General features: G+C 38.9%; 2 protein-coding genes across 2 annotated transcripts in view; one reads left to right on the top strand and one right to left on the bottom strand.

Annotated features, from left to right (window-relative positions):
- Positions 1 to 21093, top strand: part of LOC140243859 (uncharacterized) — a 342981-nt gene that overhangs the window by 139199 nt on the left and 182689 nt on the right. The window lies entirely within an intron of this gene.
- LOC140243858 (uncharacterized) lies at positions 17491 to 19187 on the bottom strand. The gene has a single exon (XM_072323531.1). It carries the CDS (start codon positions 19019 to 19021, stop codon positions 17567 to 17569), a length of 1455 nt encoding a protein of 484 aa, XP_072179632.1. The 5' UTR covers positions 19022 to 19187; the 3' UTR covers positions 17491 to 17566.

Genomic DNA, 21093 nt, shown 5'->3' with positions numbered 1-21093 from the left:
AGTGCGTTGCCTGGCTTATCCAAATTACGCAAACCTGATACCTACACATACAATAAAGAACAGTCCTCGATTTATGTAATTTAATAATCAAACATGAATAGTATCCATTCTACAGATTCCAACTGGTAATACATGTAAGTGTTCAAAGAAAAAAAAAAGTAAGAACTGTCTCTCTCCTGAATTCTACATATTTTATCAAAGAAGTACTTGTATAGATTCCAACTGGTAATAATGTAAGTATTAGGCCCATTTACACTTGCTTGGAAAAATCGCGATTTTTCTAAAATCGCGACATTTGGGTGTAAGTTGCTAAGCAACTACACCCAAACGCCCTCGAAACATCGCCAGAAAAATCGCCAGCCGGAGTGCGATTTTTTGAAACATCGCGAAGTTTGAGGCGAAGTTAGCGAGTGTAAACCCAAGCTGCAGAAATATCGCGATTTTTCATCACGTGACTCTCGGTATCGGATTGCACCGGGAGTTTACGTGCGCTCCCGATCCCTCTTTGGAACGTGCAGATAGCACGTCGGTCACTGGCCAGAGTACTAGTACACGGTATAGACAGCTGTGTACAGCCACAGGACGGTCTAAACGGCCGATCTTCGGTCGGCTCGTGGTCTCTCACCTCCCCCTCCCTGATGAAACTAGTACACTGTACGTGAAAACTACTAGTACTACTGGTAGCAAACCTGAAGTTCTCCAACCACGTATCATCACCCCATGACAACTTAACAAAATAATGTTCTCCCAGAAATGCGTTGATTCAGATTGTGGGAGTGCCCGTACTGCTCTCGATATAGCACGTTGTTTGTGGAATTATTATACAGGACTCGGGGAGTACGTAACAAGTGTAAGTTCTTGCTGTCGCTTGATAAAATACCAGTTCTAACTTCCAAGTCTTACTTCCCACTTTCGTCATATCGGCGAAATTTCATGATCCTCCTGAATGCTGCTGTAGATGAAGTTTTACACACCTACTACGTATGTGATCTAATATAGCAAGCTATATAGTTTTACCGTAAGTAAACAGTCTCGAGAAGCACAAATTTATGTGTGCATTGTACTGATAAAAAGCCCTGGCTCAACGTTCCAACCAGCCAGCTGTGATCAAAATATACTGCACTGCACATGCAGTGAAAACGAACAGAATAGCGCGCGCTTCCACTCAGCTACCGTGTTGAAAACAGGTAAATTACGCATGCGCACTACCGACCAAAAAATCGCGATGTTTCGTGAAGCTCAAACTTCGCGTGCTTTTGCGCAAGTGTAAACGGTGGAACAAAAATATCGCGATTTTAAAAATTGCGATGTTAGTAAGTGTAAATGCGGCTATTCTAGGGGAATGAAAGGGGGATAATTAACTCTCTCTCTCTCTCTCTCTCTCTTTCTCCTGGAATCTCCTTTTTATCAAAGAAGCTCTTGGTTCATCTATTCTTGGCATGGACCAGAACATTAGGTTTGAGTGTATGTGCATGGATTTCCCAAGCAAGTGTACATGTATTAGACAAAATCCAGGGAGATTGGATGTGAAGCGTGATTCATATGTAATTGAGGAGTGTCCTCTATTTGCTACAAGTACAGCAGGTTTGAGTGAATAGGATATGGATACCAAACAAGCAAATTGTACTTTAAGTCCATTGAATGGGAAGTGTTTATTTGCCTGGTTTTTCCAAATTATACCTGATTGGCTATTCCATGGTAAAAGGGTCTATTTTGAGAAGTGTTACTTTGGAGAAAAACAGGTTTAAAGTTTGGTGTATTTTTCATATTTCACTGTTTTTAATATTTTCATAATACAATAACACTCACGAGCCATTCTCCTTACAAACACAAGAGGCAGACATACAAATACACCAAACTTTAAACCCATTTTTCTCCGCAGTAACATTTCTCAAGATAGACCCTTTTACCGTGGAACAGCCGTGATGTGCAATGTACACATGCAATAATCTATTGGATGTGAAGTGTGATACAAATGTACAATGTATTTTACAAGTAACCGAGGACTGTCCTCTATTGCTTGTGTACGTCAGGTTTAAGTGTATGGATACTAAGCAAGTAAATCATACTCTACTAGGTACATTGAATGGGAATTGCCAGTGTGTTTATTTAACTGGTTCATCCAAACTACTCAACTCTGATGTATGCATGATGCAATAAAGAACAGTCCTCAATGACATGCATGCTCGTACCGGTATGTAAATAAACATGCATGATATACCAGGTATCCATACTACAGATTCCAACTTGTAGGGCCTAAATGAATTTTTCTAGGGGAGAAAAAAAAAAAGGATAACTGTCTCTCTCCTGGATTCTATTTTTTTATCAAAGAAGCTTTTTAATTCACAAACCAATTTTGGTATGGACCAGAACATTAGGTTTGAGTGTATATATGGATTTATCAGGGAATTATATTGTGCATAATCTTTATGTTTATTTATGTTAATATAATGTTTATTAAAGATAATATAAAGTTTTGGTATTACCTCAAAAGTTTCCCTGAATTTTCTTGTCTTAGTTTGTGTTTCAGGTTAAAGTACCTTTCATATAACTAACACTGTGAGACTTACTCGCCCCAAAGTGCTCTCATGTCTTAGTAATCATGCAATAATGGTTTCGTACCAGAGCCGCCGCCGTACGGCGGCGGCGAGGTAGTACACGTATTGTGCGAATATCACTGCGACCAGCAGCGTGCAGCCCCATACGCATACTGTGTAGCTAACTGCGACCAGCAGCCCCATACGCATAGCTAAATGGGGCTTCGCATTGTAGCTTACAGGATCATGACAGATTTAGTATCGCGGGTGAATATCAACTTAAAATCCAAAAATTTCTTCAATTTAAAGACTTACCAGTTAAGTTGAAGTATTGAAAACAGGCTTTGGGCAACGTTTGGTTTTGCCAATAGTCCCTTTCTGTTCCAATTGATGACTGAATGTGACTCGGTCGAGAGGACCTTGGGAGAGCTACGTACACTGAATTGACGGCCAGCGCATGCGCACACAAACATCTTATCCGTTCATGGATTTGAAATTTGTTCGCATGTGATGTGTGCGTATGCGCTGGCCGTAGTAATCAGTGTATGTAGCTCTCCTACGATCCTCTCGACAGAGTCACATTCAGTCATCAATTCGAACAGAAAGGGACTATTGGCAGAACCAAACGTTGCCCAAAGCCTGTTTTCAAGACTTCAACTTAATTGGTAAGTCTTCAAATTGAAGAATTTTGTGGATTTTAAGTTGATATTTGCCCGAGATACTAAATCTGTCATGATCCTGGATGCTACAATGCGAAGCCCCATTACGCTATGCGTATGGGGCTGCTGGTCGCAGTTAATTGCATGATTGGGCAAGTCCAAGATAAGGTCCCCTCAGAAGGCAAAATTTCATCTTTGCTCAATATTGACATGTTTGGTGTCATTTTGAAGCTTATGAGTTGAAGTTTTGATTTCCATGGAGGAAAATATGATATTATGTAAGTTTATGCAAATTTCAAGGGCTTCATTTGCATAAATGTGAAACACAGCGTTACGTATGGGACATTTATAAAAATTCATATTAATTCAAAGGAAAGCAAATGATATGTGATTAATATGTGGACATAAGAAGTTCATCAAATAGTTAAACTTGGTATAAAAATTTAGGGATTATGCAAATGATTATGCAAATTAGCTCGTGTCCTATCATGAGATGTCCCATACGTAACAAATTGAGGTCATTTTTTTAGGTTTTTTCTGAAATTGCTAAGGATATTTTAATGCCCTTTTGGAAAGTTCTAATTTATTGTTTAGAGAAATTAAATACCATAGAAAAAAGAAAAAAACAGTAAAAGAAATATATTCTATTAGGCATTGAAATAATGTTACGTATGGGACAAATGCGTTACGTATGGGACATCCTCATACATATTGCATGTGAATGCATGTAGCTAGCTGGGAAGGTCTCTCAGTACACAAATGGTAAATCATCCTGAAGAAAGCATCCCAACATTGTAGCTACTTTTTGAGTTTTAGACACTTGAAACAATGCATGTACTTGACTGAACAATTTTCAGAAAGGGGGAGGGGAAAATGGCAAAATACAAAATGAAAAATCAGCATTAAAGGGATGGTATAGTTTTTGTAGAAATGGGGATTCAGTTTTCAACATTTAATGAGATGATTGGAAACCAATTATATGAATTACTTAAGAGCATACAATCCTAAGACTAGAGGAATTCAAAGTTTATGTGACAGAGATCCAATTTGAAATGGTTGTGATATATACAAAAAAATATATAGAGTAAAATAATTCTTTTTTATTGCAAGTGATACACAAATTGTCCTTATTCAGTTTCAATAGTAGCCACGACAAAATTCATGGGTATACATATGAGGTGTGACTCGAATCAACGACCTGACTGCTAGACAGACATCATATATCTACTCGATCACAGGGGTTCCACGCAGCAGGTATTGCTTATTTATTAAAATTAATATTTCTTGTGTCAAGTCATTTTTTATTGAAACTAAATGGCAAACTGCCCTTCATCAATGGAAGTAAACACTTTAAACTATTCAGTTTTTCAGTAGTAACTATCCTGATAAAAATAGGGCATACATGTGCATACTCCGGTTGGTCATAAAAAATATAGAATATGATTAGATATGATTATGATGGTAAATATATGGGGAATATTGTTCCCTTGTCAATCTGGAACAGCATTTGAGTAATTTCAACTGATTCTACCTCAGTGATTATGCAAACATTTGTTTATGGGTATTTTGCAAAATTATTTTGCAAAATACCCATATAAACTGGTTCTCCACACACTAAACGAATGGGGGACAAAGGGCATGCATACTCAGGTTGGTGAATAAGAATATAAAAATATGATAGAATATGATTATGATGGTGAATATTCGGGGAATAATGTTTCCTTGACAATCTGGATCAGTATTTTAGTAGTTTCAACTGACTTTACTACAATAATTATGCGAAATACCCATAAACATGGTTTTTCACACACTAAATGAATGGGGGACAAACTGTCCCATACGTAACTGTCCCATACGTAACACGTCATGTCTGTCTTTAATTAGAACCTGTAATTAGAGCTTTTTGCCTAATGACATGAAACTTACCTGTGATAATCTTGAGTGTTGTGACTTTCATCACAGTGAGTTACAAGTTGTAGAATGAAATACTTTCATGGAGTTTTGAGGTTGAAAAAAATGTTCAAAAAAAAACAAAAGTTTTCTGGTCCCATACGTAACGGCACATATTTTCTCTTCTAGAATATAATTGTCAAGGTCATTTTTCTCAATTTTTTACATGTTTATACTTCTCCTAGATATCAATCACCATGATGAAGTTCAATATGATCAAAGGCCATTAACACTATTTTTCAGGTCATAAAAGTCTCTGAATGTCCCATACGTAACGCGCGCATTATCTTGGACTTGCCCGATTACTAAGAAATGAGAGCACTTTGGGGCGAGTAAGTCTCACATTGTTAGTTATATGATAGATACTTTAACCTGAAACACGGAAATTCAGGGAAACTTTTGACGTACCAAAACTTTTTATTATCTTTAACCTGGTTTGTCGAAACTACTCACATCTGACGTACACATGTATGCAATAAATGAACAGTCCTCAATGACATGTACATGTAAATAAACATGGGTGATATATCGATACTACAGATTCCAACTTGTAATACTGAATTTTTCTTGGGAACAAAAAAAAAAAGTTCTGTCTCTCTCCTGGATTTTATTTTTTTTTTCTCAAAGAAGCTCTTTGTTAACAAGTCAATTTTTGGCATGAACCAAAACATTAGATTTGAGTTTATATGGATATTCCAAGCAATTGTACATGTATTGTACATAGTCTACAAGGTAGATTGGATATGAAGTGTGATTTTTTACATAATGTAACTGAGGAATGTCCTGTTTTGCTTGTGTAAAGTCGTTTAAAAAAAAAAAGAAAAGTAAACAAGAATTGAATGAAAGTGTCATGTATACTTACATCATTTACATTTTTTGCAGAAAAAGATGCCGGCTCCTCAATAAACACTGAAGCAATGGCAGAGTCATCATCAAAAGTGAGTGCTGCACCCCTCATAGTATTTCATACATTGTGTCTGTTGATTTTGCTTTGTGAGCCCAGAAAAAGCAAGTAGGAAGAAATCATCTACATAATACACATAGCTCAATATGTAAAAAAAAAAAAAAAAGAAGAAACAAGCAAACAAATGTGTTGCTGAAATAATGCTCTTTTCATTTTGATTAGTTTGCGAAATGCCAGAATTCATTTGCACCTGTTATAGCAAAGATATGCTTGAAAATGTAAATAAGTTGCTGTATGGATTAATTTTTTTTTTCTATTTTGGAGTCACCCCCTTCTGCATGCGTGTAGTAAACACAAACCTCCACTGGTCTTGGAAATGAGATGTAAAGACAGAAAAAAAAACTGTGTCATATTTCACCAGAATAAGCCAACTTTGCGTGTTTTTTTAATGTAATGTTTTCACATGATATTTAAAGATTTGAAATTAATAATTCATTCTTCCTGCCCGCTTTTTCTGGGATTAAAGGTCTGGAAGTATCACTGTTCATTACTTTGTGCTTTTCATCGAACCTTGCTCTCACTTCCAAAGTCAAGTGTTGCAGGGGAAAGAAAAAAAAACAACAATTTAATAGGCAATGGGAACAGCCATGTCCTGTTTTCAGAGGATATGTTTATATGTGGGTTTCATACAAAACTACAAAGGTAATTAATCACACTTGTATGCTTTTTACAGTTACATGTATGTTCATATCAAATTTGTAAATGTAATTGAGCAGGATGTTTACTAATGATATATGGTGTATCTGTGCATAGTCTGTATTGCATGGTGCTATCTAGATTTTACTTTCTCACTAAGATATAAAAATAAAGTGTGCATGCATTTGTCCTGACCCTCCTATCAAGATCTTGATGGAATAGTTTTGGGGGTTGATTTAAGTACTCTGTAAAGCTTATGAAATCAACTGACACTCGGGATCGACTTTCCACCTTAAATGTAAAGCCTCATCCACAAGTGTCAAATCTTTTAAAATTTAGTGTACTTTATTACCAATAGATGTGATTTTTATTGAGCAAAAAAGCATTTGCGTATTAAAAAGCTATTTTGTCTTATTGGTAAACAGTTTTATAGGTGTAGCACTCATATGCAATATAATATTTTTAAATAACAATAGTACTAGAGTGCATCAAAATTACAGTGGACATGTATAAATAGCCTGGTTTATCGAAACTACTCTAATCAGATGTACACATGCAATAGAGAACAGTCCTCGATGGCATTACATGTAAATAAACGTGTGCCATACGACAGATTCCAACTGGTAGGAAGTAAGTGGGGGAAAGAAAAGGGGATGATTAATTCTCTCTCTCTCTCTCTCTCTCTCTCTCGTGGATTCTACTTTTTATCAAAGAAGCTCTTGATTCATCTATTTCTTTGGCATGGACGAGAACATTAGGTTTGAGTTTATGTGGATATATCCAAAGCAAGTGTATTATACATGATCTAGAGATATGTGAAGCGTGATTTCTTACATGTAATTGAGGACTGTCCTCTATTTGCTGCAAGGACTATTGCATTAGGTTTGAGTGTATACGGATACCAAGCAAGCATATTATTGTAATCTATGTGCATTGAATGGGATGCGTCGTTTCTCAACTAAAAGTAGTCAAACTTAATGTATGCATACAATAGAGAACAGTCCTCGATTCATGTGATAAATGAAACATGCATGGTAAATTCTTACTACAGATTCCAACTGGTAATACATGTAAGTGTTCAAGGAAGAAAAAAAGAGATAACCGTTTCTCTCCTGAATTCTACTTTTTTTTTTTTGTCAAAGAAGCCCTTAATTCATACAATGTAGATCTACAACCTGTATTTTTAGCATGGATCAGAACATTTAGTTGAGTGTTTTATTGATGCCAAGCAAGTGTATTATACATAATATGTATTGTACATCTAGGTATAGACTGGATGTGAAGTGTGATTTTTTTTTTTTTGTGTCTGTTACATGCAATTGAGGACTGTCCTCTATTGCCTGTGTACATGTACATTTGAGTGTACTGTACAACATATGGATACCAAGCGAGCAAAATAAACTGTACATTGAATTGGAAGTGTGTTTGTTTGCCTGGTTTATCCAAACTATTAGTACCCAAACCTGATGTACACATGCAAAAGTGAACAGTCCTCATGGTACAATGTATGAAACGTGTGCGTGGTATATATTCCAAACTACAAATTCCAACTGGTAATATGTATTCTCAGTGTTCTGCAACATTGTAGTAAAAAGGATAACTGTCTCCTGGATTCTACTTTTTATCAAAGAAGCTCTTTCAATTGGTTCATAGATATATTTTTGGCATGGACTAGAATATTAGGTTTTAGTACATGAGGATATACCAAGCAGTCATCCTGTGGGGACCAGGAGTGGTCATCTCCAACAATGCTGACATGAAAGAAAGGATTCTCAAAGAGCCTATACTTAGCACCCATCCAGGCATCATAAAGATGAAAGCTCTGGCTATAGATCCTATGTATGGTGGCCAGGAATAGACGGCCAACTGGAACAGCAAGTGAAGAGCTGTCCAAGTTGCCAGCAGAGTCAATACACAGCCCTGCTGCATCGCCTATTCACCCATGGGAATTCGAGGGATCAACGATAGATAAGTATTTAGCCGTTAGAGGGATGTACGTTGTATCAAATGCTTATTTTTGATTGGTCGCCGTGCGTTCTAGCTATCATGGATCGAGTTTCCGGTTGTGCTGTGTACTTCCGGTATATATACGAGTATACACGGCTTGCAAATTGCTACCCGGAGAATCAAATTTTATCAGTTTGTTTTGTCGTTTCATCCATCATTATGGACGGTTCTGAGAACAGAGATTTGCAGAGGATGACTGTCCCCCCCCCCCAACTTCGTAAGTTTTTGACTGACAGATGCGTACCATGCAATGGTAAACGGATGCTAGACGAGCTCCTCAGTCTTGCATTGAAAGCCACACGACCACGTACGATGTGATGATGCAGCCCTGTGATCGTGAAGAATCCCTGCGCTAGCGGCGTAGGGTGACCGCAGCGGATATGGCTCCGAGCGTGACTTCAACAGTAATAAAGGCCGTGAATTGGAAAGCTGAGCTCGCCGATCTTCTGTCCATCTTCCTCTCTTCGATAGACATTTTTGTGTATCTGTCATCATACTGCGACTGGACTCCAGTCGCAGTATGATGACAATATTTTACTGTTACCTTTAGAGAGCGTGACCCGCTTGCACAATGAGCTCACAACATAAACACTAGTACATAGTGATCACCACCGATACCGGAAGTGGGCGTCACAACCAAAAGGCTAAAAAAGAAAATGTCGGCACCATTGGCAAATATCTTACAACTATATTGTCGATCCCTCGAATTTCCTGACAAGCCATGGAGTCGTATTCACTGTAATTATGCCACCATCGGAGATGAGAATGTCCTGATCACTGTCGATGCTTATATATAATTTCGGTAAATTAGATGTGAAGTGTGATTTGTTACACATAATTGAGGACTGTCCTCTATTTGCTTGTGTACTTGAGGTTTGAGTGTATGGATGCCAAGCAAGCAAATCTTAATCTAAGTGCATTGAATGGGAAGTGTTTATTTGCCTCTTTTTTTCCAAATTACTCAAACCTGATGTACACAAATACATGCAAGAGAGAACATTACTCAATTCATGTAAATGATGAAACATGCATGGCACAAGTATATCCATGCTATAAATTCTAACTGCATGGTAAAACATGTAAGTGTTCAGGGATGGAAAAAATAAAGATTACCATCTCTCTCCTGGATTCTGCTTGTTATCAAAAAAGCTCTTGGCTCCTACATTGTATTTGGCATGGACTGGAACATTAGGTTTGAGTGTGGATACCAAGCAAGTGTATTATAATACAGTAGGTAGATTAGATGTGAAGTGTGATTTTTTTACAAGTAAATGAGGACCGTGGACTCTTATTTCTTGTGTGCATTACATTTGAGTGTATGTGGATGCCAAGCAAGGAAATCGTAATTCAAGTACATTGAATTGAAAAGTGTGTTTGTTTGCCTGGTTTATCCAACTTGCTCAAATCCAATGTACACATGCAATAGAGAACAGTCCTCAATTACAACTATTAGTAAATAATAAAACATGCATGGTACATCCATACAACAGATTCCAACTGGTAATAAATATAAGTGTTCATCAATGGGAAAACAAAAAGATAACTGATGTCTCTCTCTTGGCTTCTACTTTTTTTATAATAGAAGCTCTTGGTTCATAGATCTATTTTTGGCATGGACCAGAACATTAGGTTTGAGTGTACAATAATGGATACCAAGGAAGTGTATTGTACATAATCTAGGTAGATTAGATGTAAAGTGTGATTTTGTACATGTGACTGAGGACTGTCCTCTATTGCTCGTGTATGATGTTTGAGTGTATATGGATACCAAGGAATTGTACATAATCTAGGTAGATTAGATGTAAAGTGTGATTTTGTACATGTAACTGAGGACTGTCCTCTATTACTCGTGTACCAAGGAAGTGTATTGTACATAATCTGGGTAGATTGGATGTAAAGTGTGATTTTTTACATGAAACTGAGGACTGCATGTCCTCTATTGCTTGTGTGCATAAGGTTTAAATGCATACTGATGGATACCATGCAAGCAAATTATAAAAGGGAAGTGTGTTTATTTGCCTAGTTTGTCCAAATTACTCAAACCTGTCGTACACATGCCAGATTCCAACTGGTAATAAATATAAGTGTTCATCAAGGGGAAAACAAAAAGATAACTTATGTCTCTCTCTTGGCTTCTACTTTTTTATAATAGAAGCTCTTGGTTCATAGATCTATTTTTGGCATGGACCAGAACATTAGGTTTGAGTGTACAATAATGGATACCAAGGAAGTGTATTGTACATAATCTAGGTAGATTAGATGTAAAGTGTGATTTTGTACATGTAACTGAGGACTGTCCTCTATTGCTCAAGTACGATGTTTGAGTGTACATTGCATGTGGATACCACGGAAGTGTATTGTACATAATCTAGGTAGATTAGATGTAAAGTGTGATTTTGTACATGTAACTGAGGACTGTCCTCTATTACTCGTGTACATTATGTTTGAGTGTATGGATACCAAGGAAGTGTATTGTACATAATCTAGGTAGAGTGGATGTAAAGTGTGATTTTTTACATGAAACTGAGGACTGTCCTCTATTGCTTGTGTACATAAGGTTTGAATGCACATGGATACCATGCAAGCAAATTATAATAGAGAAGTGTGTTTATTTGCCTAGTTTGTCCAAATTACTCAAACCTGTTGTACACATGCCAGATTCCAACTGGTAATAAATATAAGTGTTCATCAAGGGGAAAACAAAAAGATAACTTATGTCTCTCTCTTGGCTTCTACTTTTTTATAATAGAAGCTCTTGGTTCATAGATCTATTTTTGGCATGGACCAGAACATTAGGTTTGAGTGTACAATAATGGATACCAAGGAAGTGTATTGTACATAATCTAGGTAGATTAGATGTAAAGTGTGATTTTGTACATGTAACTGAGGACTGTCCTCTATTGCTCAAGTATGATGTTTGAGTGTACATTGCATGTGGATACCACGGAAGTGTATTGTACATAATCTAGGTAGATTAGATGTAAAGTGTGATTTTGTACATGTAACTGAGGACTGTCCTCTATTACTCGTGTACATTATGTTTGAGTGTATGGATACCAAGGAAGTGTATTGTACATAATCTAGGTAGAGTGGATGTAAAGTGTGATTTTTTACATGAAACTGAGGACTGTCCTCTATTGCTTGTGTACATAAGGTTTGAATGCACATGGATACCATGCAAGCAAATTATAATAGAGAAGTGTGTTTATTTGCCCAGTTTGTCCAAATTACTCAAACCTGTTGTACACATGCCAGATTCCAACTGGTAATAAATATAAGTGTTCATCAAGGGGAAAACAAAAAGATAACTTATGTCTCTCTCTTGGCTTCTACTTTTTTATAATAGAAGCTCTTGGTTCATAGATCTATTTTTGGCATGGACCAGAACAATTAGGTTTGAGTGTACAATAATGGATACCAAGGAAGTGTATTGTACATAATCTAGGTAGATGTAAAGTGTGATTTTGTACATGTAACTGAGGACTGTCCTCTATTGCTCAAGTACGACGTTTGAGTGTACATTGCATGTGGATACCACGGAAGTGTATTGTACATAATCTAGGTAGATTAGATGTAAAGTGTGATTTTGTACATGTAACTGAGGACTGTCCTCTATTACTCGTGTACATTATGTTTGAGTGTATGGATACCAAGGAAGTGTATTGTACATAATCTAGGTAGAGTGGATGTAAAGTGTGATTTTTTACATGAAACTGAGGACTGTCGTCTATTGCTTGTGTACATAAGGTTTGAATGCACATGGATACCATGCAAGCAAATTATAAAAGAGAAGTGTGTTTATTTGCCTATTTTGTCCAAATTACTCAAACCTGTTGTACACATGCCAGATTCCAACTGGTAATAATACACTGTACATGTAAGTGATGTCCAAGGAAGAAGGAAAAAAGATAACCGTTTCTCTCCTGGAATCTAGTTTTTAGCAAAGAAACACTAGTCTTGGTTTATAAAATACATAGATACGGTACTGCAAGAGGGCAACAGGATAGGAACATAGTATGAATTACAAATGTTGCTTTTCTTGCAGAGAATGGTCACCAGATCATGTGCAGTGAAGACAAATCGTAAACAAGATGAATATAAGAAATATCTGGATAAAGACGACCCACAAGGATTTGAAGTCAAACAAGTAAACAAACTGATAGGTGAGTCAGAAAACATTAGCAAGTATTTGGCTAATAGCCAGTGTTAATTAACCAGAACAGCAAGACTTGTTTGTAGACATATTCAATTTTAATGCTCAAGTGATAAACAATGCTCGGCTCTATAACTTGTGAACTACCATATTGATCTAATGTACATCTGATTATGTATATGCATATATATATTATATACATATATATATTTATTTTTTTTTTAAAGGAAATGAGTCTATTTATTGCAGTAGATTTCACTAAAAATGCCAATTTCTACCAAAAAATTGTAACAACAAAATATTTTTGTAGAAAGGAAAAAAAAATTTTTGGTCTCTGGATGCAGATGGTGAAATTTTCTCAAAATCAGATATCTAAAAGGTTCTTTTAGAATCCAACCTAGGAATCATATATCTCTTGAATCTGTGACCAAAACTTGTCAAAAAACAATTTTTTTAAACATTTTGTCCAAGTTGCACACAGGCTGTATTAAAGAGGATCAAAGTCTGTATCATCACAGCCTGTGGATGATAATGGACGATAATGCTTGGATCTAACTACTACATCGCACCTTATCAAAATAGTGAATTAAAAAGAATGAAGAAATTAATGAAAAAAGTCAACTTGTGCATTTAGTGCTCATACTCTTCCATTTGAAATACACCCTATACCAAAATATAACACAACATCAACTGATATTTAACCCAGTATGAGCTAATATTTAACATTTGTTTCAACTGAAATTGATGTAACAAATAATTCCTCCCTGGGGTGGGATGGCTTGTGGATTTCAAATGGAATAGCTTGATAATATGCTGGTTTAAAACTTGGATCATACACCCGTTCCAAACTAAAATTGGCATGAGCCAGTCATCAGCAGAATTCTAATGTGCATTTTACCACCAAATATTTTGTTTTATCAGTTGATACGTACAGCTTGTCTTGTGTACTGAATTATTGTTACTTTATCTGTCATGAAGGGCGTGGGATCTTTGCCACAAGGTCCTTTACCAAAGGGGAGTTTTTACTGCAATATAAAGGTGACGTGATATCAGAGGAGGAAGCAGCAACAAGGGAAGAGAGGTACAAGACGGAGCACCACTACCAGTTCTTCTATTCCTATAGAGGAAAAACAATGTGGTAAGCAGTGAATACTTATTTAACAGCAGGTTGTCATGAATGGGATACTTTCTTATCATGCCCTGATAAAATTGATTGGATCAATACTCTTTAAATGGAAGATTAAACGAGAACTTACCGTTTGAAGTTTAATATTAATTTTATGAGTAATTGGAGGGTGAGATTACGTCATATATGAGAGATCCCGCTAGTGCGCGCGCCACTCAATATTAGAAGCAAGAATGTGACCACTGATGTAGGAAGATAACGAGAGATTAAGTTACCGTTTGAAATTGAGGGAGGGTGAGGTGGGACGTAATCTCACCCTCCAATTACTCATAAAATTAATATTAAACTTCAAACGGTAAGTTCTCGTTTAATCTTCCATTTTATATCGTAATTTCGTGAGAGATTACGTCATATATGAGATTTCGAAGCCAGTGGTTACATTCTCGAGGCAACCCCCCTTCGAAAAGGGGTAGGGAGCATACCTTAGATAGAGGTTCCATTGCCATTCTCATTCAGGCTGAATGCTGCATAGATATTGTGTCTCCAAGAGTTCACAAGTTCAGGCAGTTCAAGACATGTCTGCTCAAATCTTAGGGCTTCACAGTCTATTTTTTGATAATTGTTTCTACAAAATTTTTCTCAGCAGGACAGGGCTTGTTGTAGTACTTGCGAAAGGTTCTTTCGTTGGCCCAACCGGCTTGCGCAAGTATCTTAGATACTGGGAAATTTCCTTTATTGGCTGCGGAGGTAGACGCTGCCCGAGTAGAATGCGCCTTGTAGATCCCTGTATCAATACCCGCAGCCTCCAAAACCTCCTTAATCCAGCGAGCGATTGTTTGAGAGGATACCCTGTGATACGGTTTCTTGTAGCTAACAAAAAGGTACCGCTCACTAGCTCTGATCCTGTGGGTCCTTCTGATGTATTCCTGCAAGTACCTGACCACACAAAGTCTCCTGTCTGGTGGGTATGCCTGGAGCTTGACACTGTGTGAGTAATTTCCAGGCTTGCTCTGTTTTAGGAGATCATGAAGGTGAAAGGTGGCTGCATTCTCTCTTAACACCATATCATCCAAGCTTAGGTAGTGTAATGATTGAATCCTTTGTGCTGAGATTAATGCAATAATCACACACAATTTAAGCGTCAATTTTTTCAGGTCCAATACGTGCGCTGGGGACCAAGAACGAAGAAAATTGAAAACAAGGTTAACGTCCCACGTTTCCATGTATCTAGGCTTGGGTGGGCGTAGCTGAAAAACTCCCTTCATAAACCTCTGGATAAAGGGATGGTTTCCAACTGTAAACATAGTATCTCGAAGTATCACAAATGAAGATAGAGCACTCCGTGCTAAGTTTATGACACTGTAACCTGCCCCTTTTTCGAAGAAAATGTCACTCAGGAATTCCAGGACAGCTTGAACATCTGAATACAAGTAGTTGCTGCATTTCTTGTCACAAAATGCTTTCCATTTGTTTATGTACACTGCATACTGTTTTTTAGTCCCTTTTCTCCAAGAAGAGGCCATTACAGCAATTATCCGTGCATTCAATCCCGCATCTCTGAAGGGGTTGCACAGAACCTGCAAGCAAGAAGATCAATCTGAGTGTGAAGTGGGTGAGGAGTGTTAGAAACTGGCAATGTTAGTAAGGATTCACTCCTATGAATAACAAGTGGTTCCTCATTCATCATCCTGTTTAGGAGAGGAAACCATGGCTGGCTTGGCCATTTTGGGACTACTAGTATCCCAGCTGCATTATCAGATTTGATTTTTTGAATGCACTTAGCAACTAAGCAGAAAGGAGGAAATGCATAAAAGTACCACTTTCCCCAATCGAGAGTAAAGGCATCAACAGCCTTGGCATGTGGGTCGGGCAGCCATGTGACATAGTTCTCTACCTGCTTGTTAAGTCTGGAGGCAAATAGGTCTATTTCTGGTGTCCCAAAACGTGAGGTTATTTCTTGGAAAACTGTGCGGTCAAGCATCCATTCTGTGCGGTCATTGAATTTTCTAGACATGCGGTCTGCCTCCACATTCAGCTTTCCTGGCAAGTGTGCTGCTGTGACCCAAATTTTATGAGTTTCGCACCACTGCCAAATCTCTCGGGCTGCCCGATCACAGTCAAGGGATTTAATGCCTCCCATGTTATTAATGTACGCAACAGCAGTACTGTTATCTAGCCGTAACAAGACATGAATGTTTTGTGAATTAGAACAGAAGGACTTGAGTCCCATGCCAGCAGCCAGGGTCTCCAGATAATTAATCTTATTCTCCCTGGCTTTTTGCAGCTCGTCTTCATTCCATCTACCCCCTGTATGGGTGGTATGATCAGATGCCCCCCAGCCTTTGCCACTGGCATCCGTGCACAATTCGAGCATAGGTTTAGGGTGTCGTAAGGGTGAGAAAGCAGACTGCACATTGTCTATCCACCATTGCAGCTCTTCTTTTGCTTCCAAAGATAGGCTCATTTTTCTGTCAAAATGCCCCTTATTCATTTTGAGTGCTTTGATTTTGTCCCTTTCTAAAGCCCTGTAATAGAGCTGTCCATACTGGACTGCGGGAAATGATGCTACCATTTTCCCGATAATTCTAGCCACCTGCCTGACACTGGGGTTTGCTATTTGCATAAGTTCAGTGCACAAGGACTGTATTTCCTCTGATTTGTTATCAGGCAGTCGAATTGTCATGGTCTGAGTGTTGAGAATGAAACCAAGAAATTGTATTTCTTGAGTGGGGCATAGTACTGATTTATCTGGGTGCACCAAGAACCCAAGTTGTGCAAGGATGCTAGTGGTTTCCAAAACCGTTTGCAAAGTTTGATTCTCACTTTCTCCAATAATGAGGATATCGTCAAGGTATCCAATTACTACATGCCCTTGCTCTCTCAGTAATGTGAATGCAGGTTTCAGTAGTTTAGTGAACAACCTTGGCGCCGTGCTCAGGCCATTAGGCAGTACTTTGAATTGCCAAAGTTGATTTTTCCAGGAGAACTTTAAGAACTTCCTGTGTGCTGGGTGCACAGGTACTGTATAGTACGCGTCCCGAAGGTCGACTGAAGCTAAGAAACTATTTTCTGAAATGAGTTCAATAGCAGTATGGATATTTTCCATCTTAAAATGCTGGTACTGGAGATATTTGTTGAGATCAGACAGGTCTAGGATAACGCGTGTACCCCCATCTTTTTTAGGCCGTGTAAAAATATTAGACACGTATTCTCCAGTTTCCCTCTGGCACTGTTCAATTACTCCCTTGTCACGGAGTTTAGAAATTTCAAGATCAATATCAGCCTCTTCGGCTTTATCACATCGAAAAATGTAAGGGGGTTTAGTTCTAGATGGTGCACCCATCTCTTTACTGAATTCAAGCCTGTAACCACTTACAGCATTTAGCACATGTGGGTCTGAAGTAATTTTGCGCCACTTTGGGAAGAATTGCTTCAGTCGACCTCCTACCACAGGTTCTACATTATCATGATGACATAGCTTTGCATGATCACTAGAAAAGGATGTTATATTTACCTCGTCAGTTGAACTGGAGGTTATCGTGCTCTCTTCATCCCTGAGCCTTGCTTGCTGCCGCAGTGCGGTTGGTGCTGGCTGGGATGTGTGAAGGTGTGGGGAGCTGGCGGCTTCCCCCTCCCCTTGGGGCGCTGGCCCAAAAAAGCATGGCTGGTAGCTCCAGTCCACGGTCCTTTTGCACCTGTAGGCCTAGTCACATCACTTGTGCTTGCACGAGATGTAGTCCAGCCCGCGTCGCGGTACTGTTGGGGCAAATTCGAGCTTCCTGATGTAATCTTGCTCCTGCCCTTGCCATATGCACTCCTGCCATAGTCATATGGGCTGAAACGCTGCTTTTTGTACTGTCTGCTATGCTCACTCCTGAGGACACCCTCAGTTGCTTTTTGTTCATCTCTTATGTCTTTCATTTGCTTTCCCAGGTCGTCACCGAAAAGGAATTTGGAGACCGGTGTAGAGGGCTTGCAGAGATGTTGGAATTGATAACCAATGTCTGGTTTCATGAATTCCTTACGTAAGGAATTTAGCTCAAAGTTCGCACTGCACAGAAGTGCTAGTGCATCTTGCTGCTGTTCAGTAATATTCTGTGCCGACACTGTATGTATGTAGGCATTGATGCCTCTCGTGAGATTCTTTTGGAGTCTCTGAAATTTGAGGTCTCGTGTCTTTGAAAAGGCAGGGAGCCCATTCCAGATTCTTTGGTTGACTTTCGGCACATCCACCAGCTCACAGTTGCTGGGAATGGGGTATTTAGTGATCGTATCATCTACCACTTTGGGCTCAAGCTGGTGGGTCAGCAGGTAGGCTGTAGACTTAGCAATTTCTGGGTCAATGGGGGGACCAACTTCCTCAGCCACAGCAAATTTGGCTGCAATGTTTGGAACTTTTTCCACTACAGGAGGGGGAACTTCGCCTTCTTCAATATCAAATTTGTCATCCTGACAACGATCCCCTTGACCTGGTTGGATAATCACTGAGTTTTCATCCATATCTCGGCCCAAAAATGGTGCCGCATATTCATCATCATAATGGCAGTCAGTATCTGCCGAGTCTGAAGGGGAGTATTCAGAACGAGTCCTGATACTCTTTCCATTGCCACCGCCTTCACGGGCTGGTGTCTGCTTTGCCGACTGTGCCTCCACAAATTGAACAACTACAGCTAACTGGCCTTCAAGCTTGCCGAGTCTATCTTCCAAAGTTGAAACTTTAGAAGCCAGTTTGGCAGGTGGTTTCACTGTTTTGTTTGCACCGGTACTACCACTAGGGTTAGCACTGCTTGTAGTTGCAGTAGTACTATTACTAGTACCTACCTTGCCGGCTCTAGTAGGCGTTTTACCTTTGGCTGTCGCAGTTTTCTGCTTGCACTCTTGTGCGTGTTGGTCTCCGCGACCCCCGCCGGTGGCTGCCGGGGACGCAACTGCTGTCAGCAGCGGTGGTGCGGCTGCGCCGCCCACGTTTGGAACGTTGGTTGAAGACATAAATACCGTTGTTGTTCGGCTGAAGAATGATCGTTAAAACCATAAAAAACCTGGCAAAACCTCCCGTTGAGGTAACTTTAGCTATTATGTCAATCCAACTCGAACGAAACTTGAATTTTCAAGTGCAATTCCGGCGAATTTTCCGATGCACAGAAATTCGCGTGTAAGCAAGATGGCGGCGACTAACGAATTGAGTGGCGCGCGCACTAGCGGGATCTCTCATATATGACGTAATCTCTCACGAAATTACGATATAAAATGAGCTAATATTGACAGATATGATTTGCTCAAGACTTAGAAATATGTGTTCCCATATTGAAAAGTCCAGGGTATAAACTTTGATGCAGTTGAATGTGGACTCGGTAGGCCTAACCTGACTGAATCTCACAGAACCTTATCAGCAGAATAAGCACTACACATGAAAGTATCCTACATGGTTTAGCATGGCGTTATCCTATAGTGTACATTAATATTGTATATATGTTCCACAATTTCCACAGCTGGCAATTGGGCTACACATAAATGTAGTTGCTATGTTTTTGGTACATAATACGGTGACAACCAGGGGCCCGTAAAACAAAGATTTGTGATCAGTCGGTAAATTCAAAGAGTGATTCTGATTGGTTAATAGTGGATATGTTGGAATATACATGTATGCGCATGAAACAATGGTCTTGATTGACCAATACCTGTGTCTTTATGATTGATTGCAAACCTCTATGTTATGGGGGCCTGGTAACACAAACTCTATTAATATGAAATGCTTGATAACACAAGGTGTTTTTATTTCAAGTCATAGCTCTGCAGTGTATTCTACATCATGTCCAGTTTTTGTTTTCTCTTAAATTTGGAATTTTGTTTCTGAAAGTCCCCTAAACTTTGTTTCAAGGGAATATTTGTGGTCCCCGTCAGAGATGAAGCCAACTAGTAATCAATGAAGCCAAAATCAAAATTTTACTTTTGTTGTTTTGAGAATGAAACCAAGCTTTTCTCACAATATGGGTAAACTATAAATCACTTAAATTAAATGAAATCCAGCCCTGAATTAAATCTTAAAATTCTGTCCAGTACCCAAACTAAGCGAGGACATTATATTGTTCATCATTTATTACAGCATTGATGCAACTGAGACCAAGTCCAACGGTCGTTTTGTAAATGATGCAAAGGAAGGGACAAGTGAATGCAATTCCAGGATGAGGAAGGTGGAAGAAAGCGGAAAAGTTTTTCTTTGCTTGTTTGCAATTAAAGACATAAAAGTTGGTGATGAAATTAGGTATGACTACAAGGCACCAAATCTGTGGTGGCGAAGAAAGTGTCGAAGGCGGAACAATGAGAGTGAGCAGCTTGAACAAACCAAGGAATCAGCAGAACATGATGTGCCGCTTTTGAGTGACGTGGCACAAACATCACCAAATCATCACAGCAATGAGGCATCAGAGGGCCTAGGAGAGAGTGAGCAACTTCAGAAAACCAGAATATCAGCTGAATGTGATCTCGTGCATGAAAATGGAACAGACACAGATGGCAGTCGTCCAGATCAGGGTTTGAGCAGTCCTCCTGAGGTATCAGAGGAGGAACATGAGGAACTTGAACAAACTGATGGGACATCAGCTGAATGTGATCATGTGCATGAAGATGTAACAGACGCAGATGGCAGTCAGGGTTTGAGCAATCTTCCTGAGGTATCAAACGGGGAAAATGAAGATCTTGAACAAATTAGGACATCAGCGGAATGTGATCTTATGCATGAAAACGGAAAAGACACAGATGGCAATCAGGTTTTGAGCAATCCTCCTGAGGTATCAAAGGGGGGAAATGAGAATCTTGAACAAACTGGGACATCACCTGAATATGATCATGTGCATGAAAATGGAACAGACGCGGATGGCAGTCAGGGTTTGAACAGTCCTTCTGAGGTATCAAAGGAGGAACATGAGGAACTTGAACAAACTGGGACATCAGCTGAACGTGATCACGTGCATGAAGATGTAACAGACGCAGATGGCAGTCAGGGTTTGAGCAATCTTCCTGAAGTATCAAACGGGGAAAATGAAGATCTTGAACAAAATTGG

Source organism: Diadema setosum, chromosome 20 (genome assembly GCF_964275005.1).
Source record: "Diadema setosum chromosome 20, eeDiaSeto1, whole genome shotgun sequence".
Classification (NCBI taxonomy): domain Eukaryota; kingdom Metazoa; phylum Echinodermata; class Echinoidea; order Diadematoida; family Diadematidae; genus Diadema; species Diadema setosum.
The sequence above is the reverse complement of the archived record's forward strand: the minus strand, read 5'-3'. Positions and strand labels throughout refer to the sequence as shown.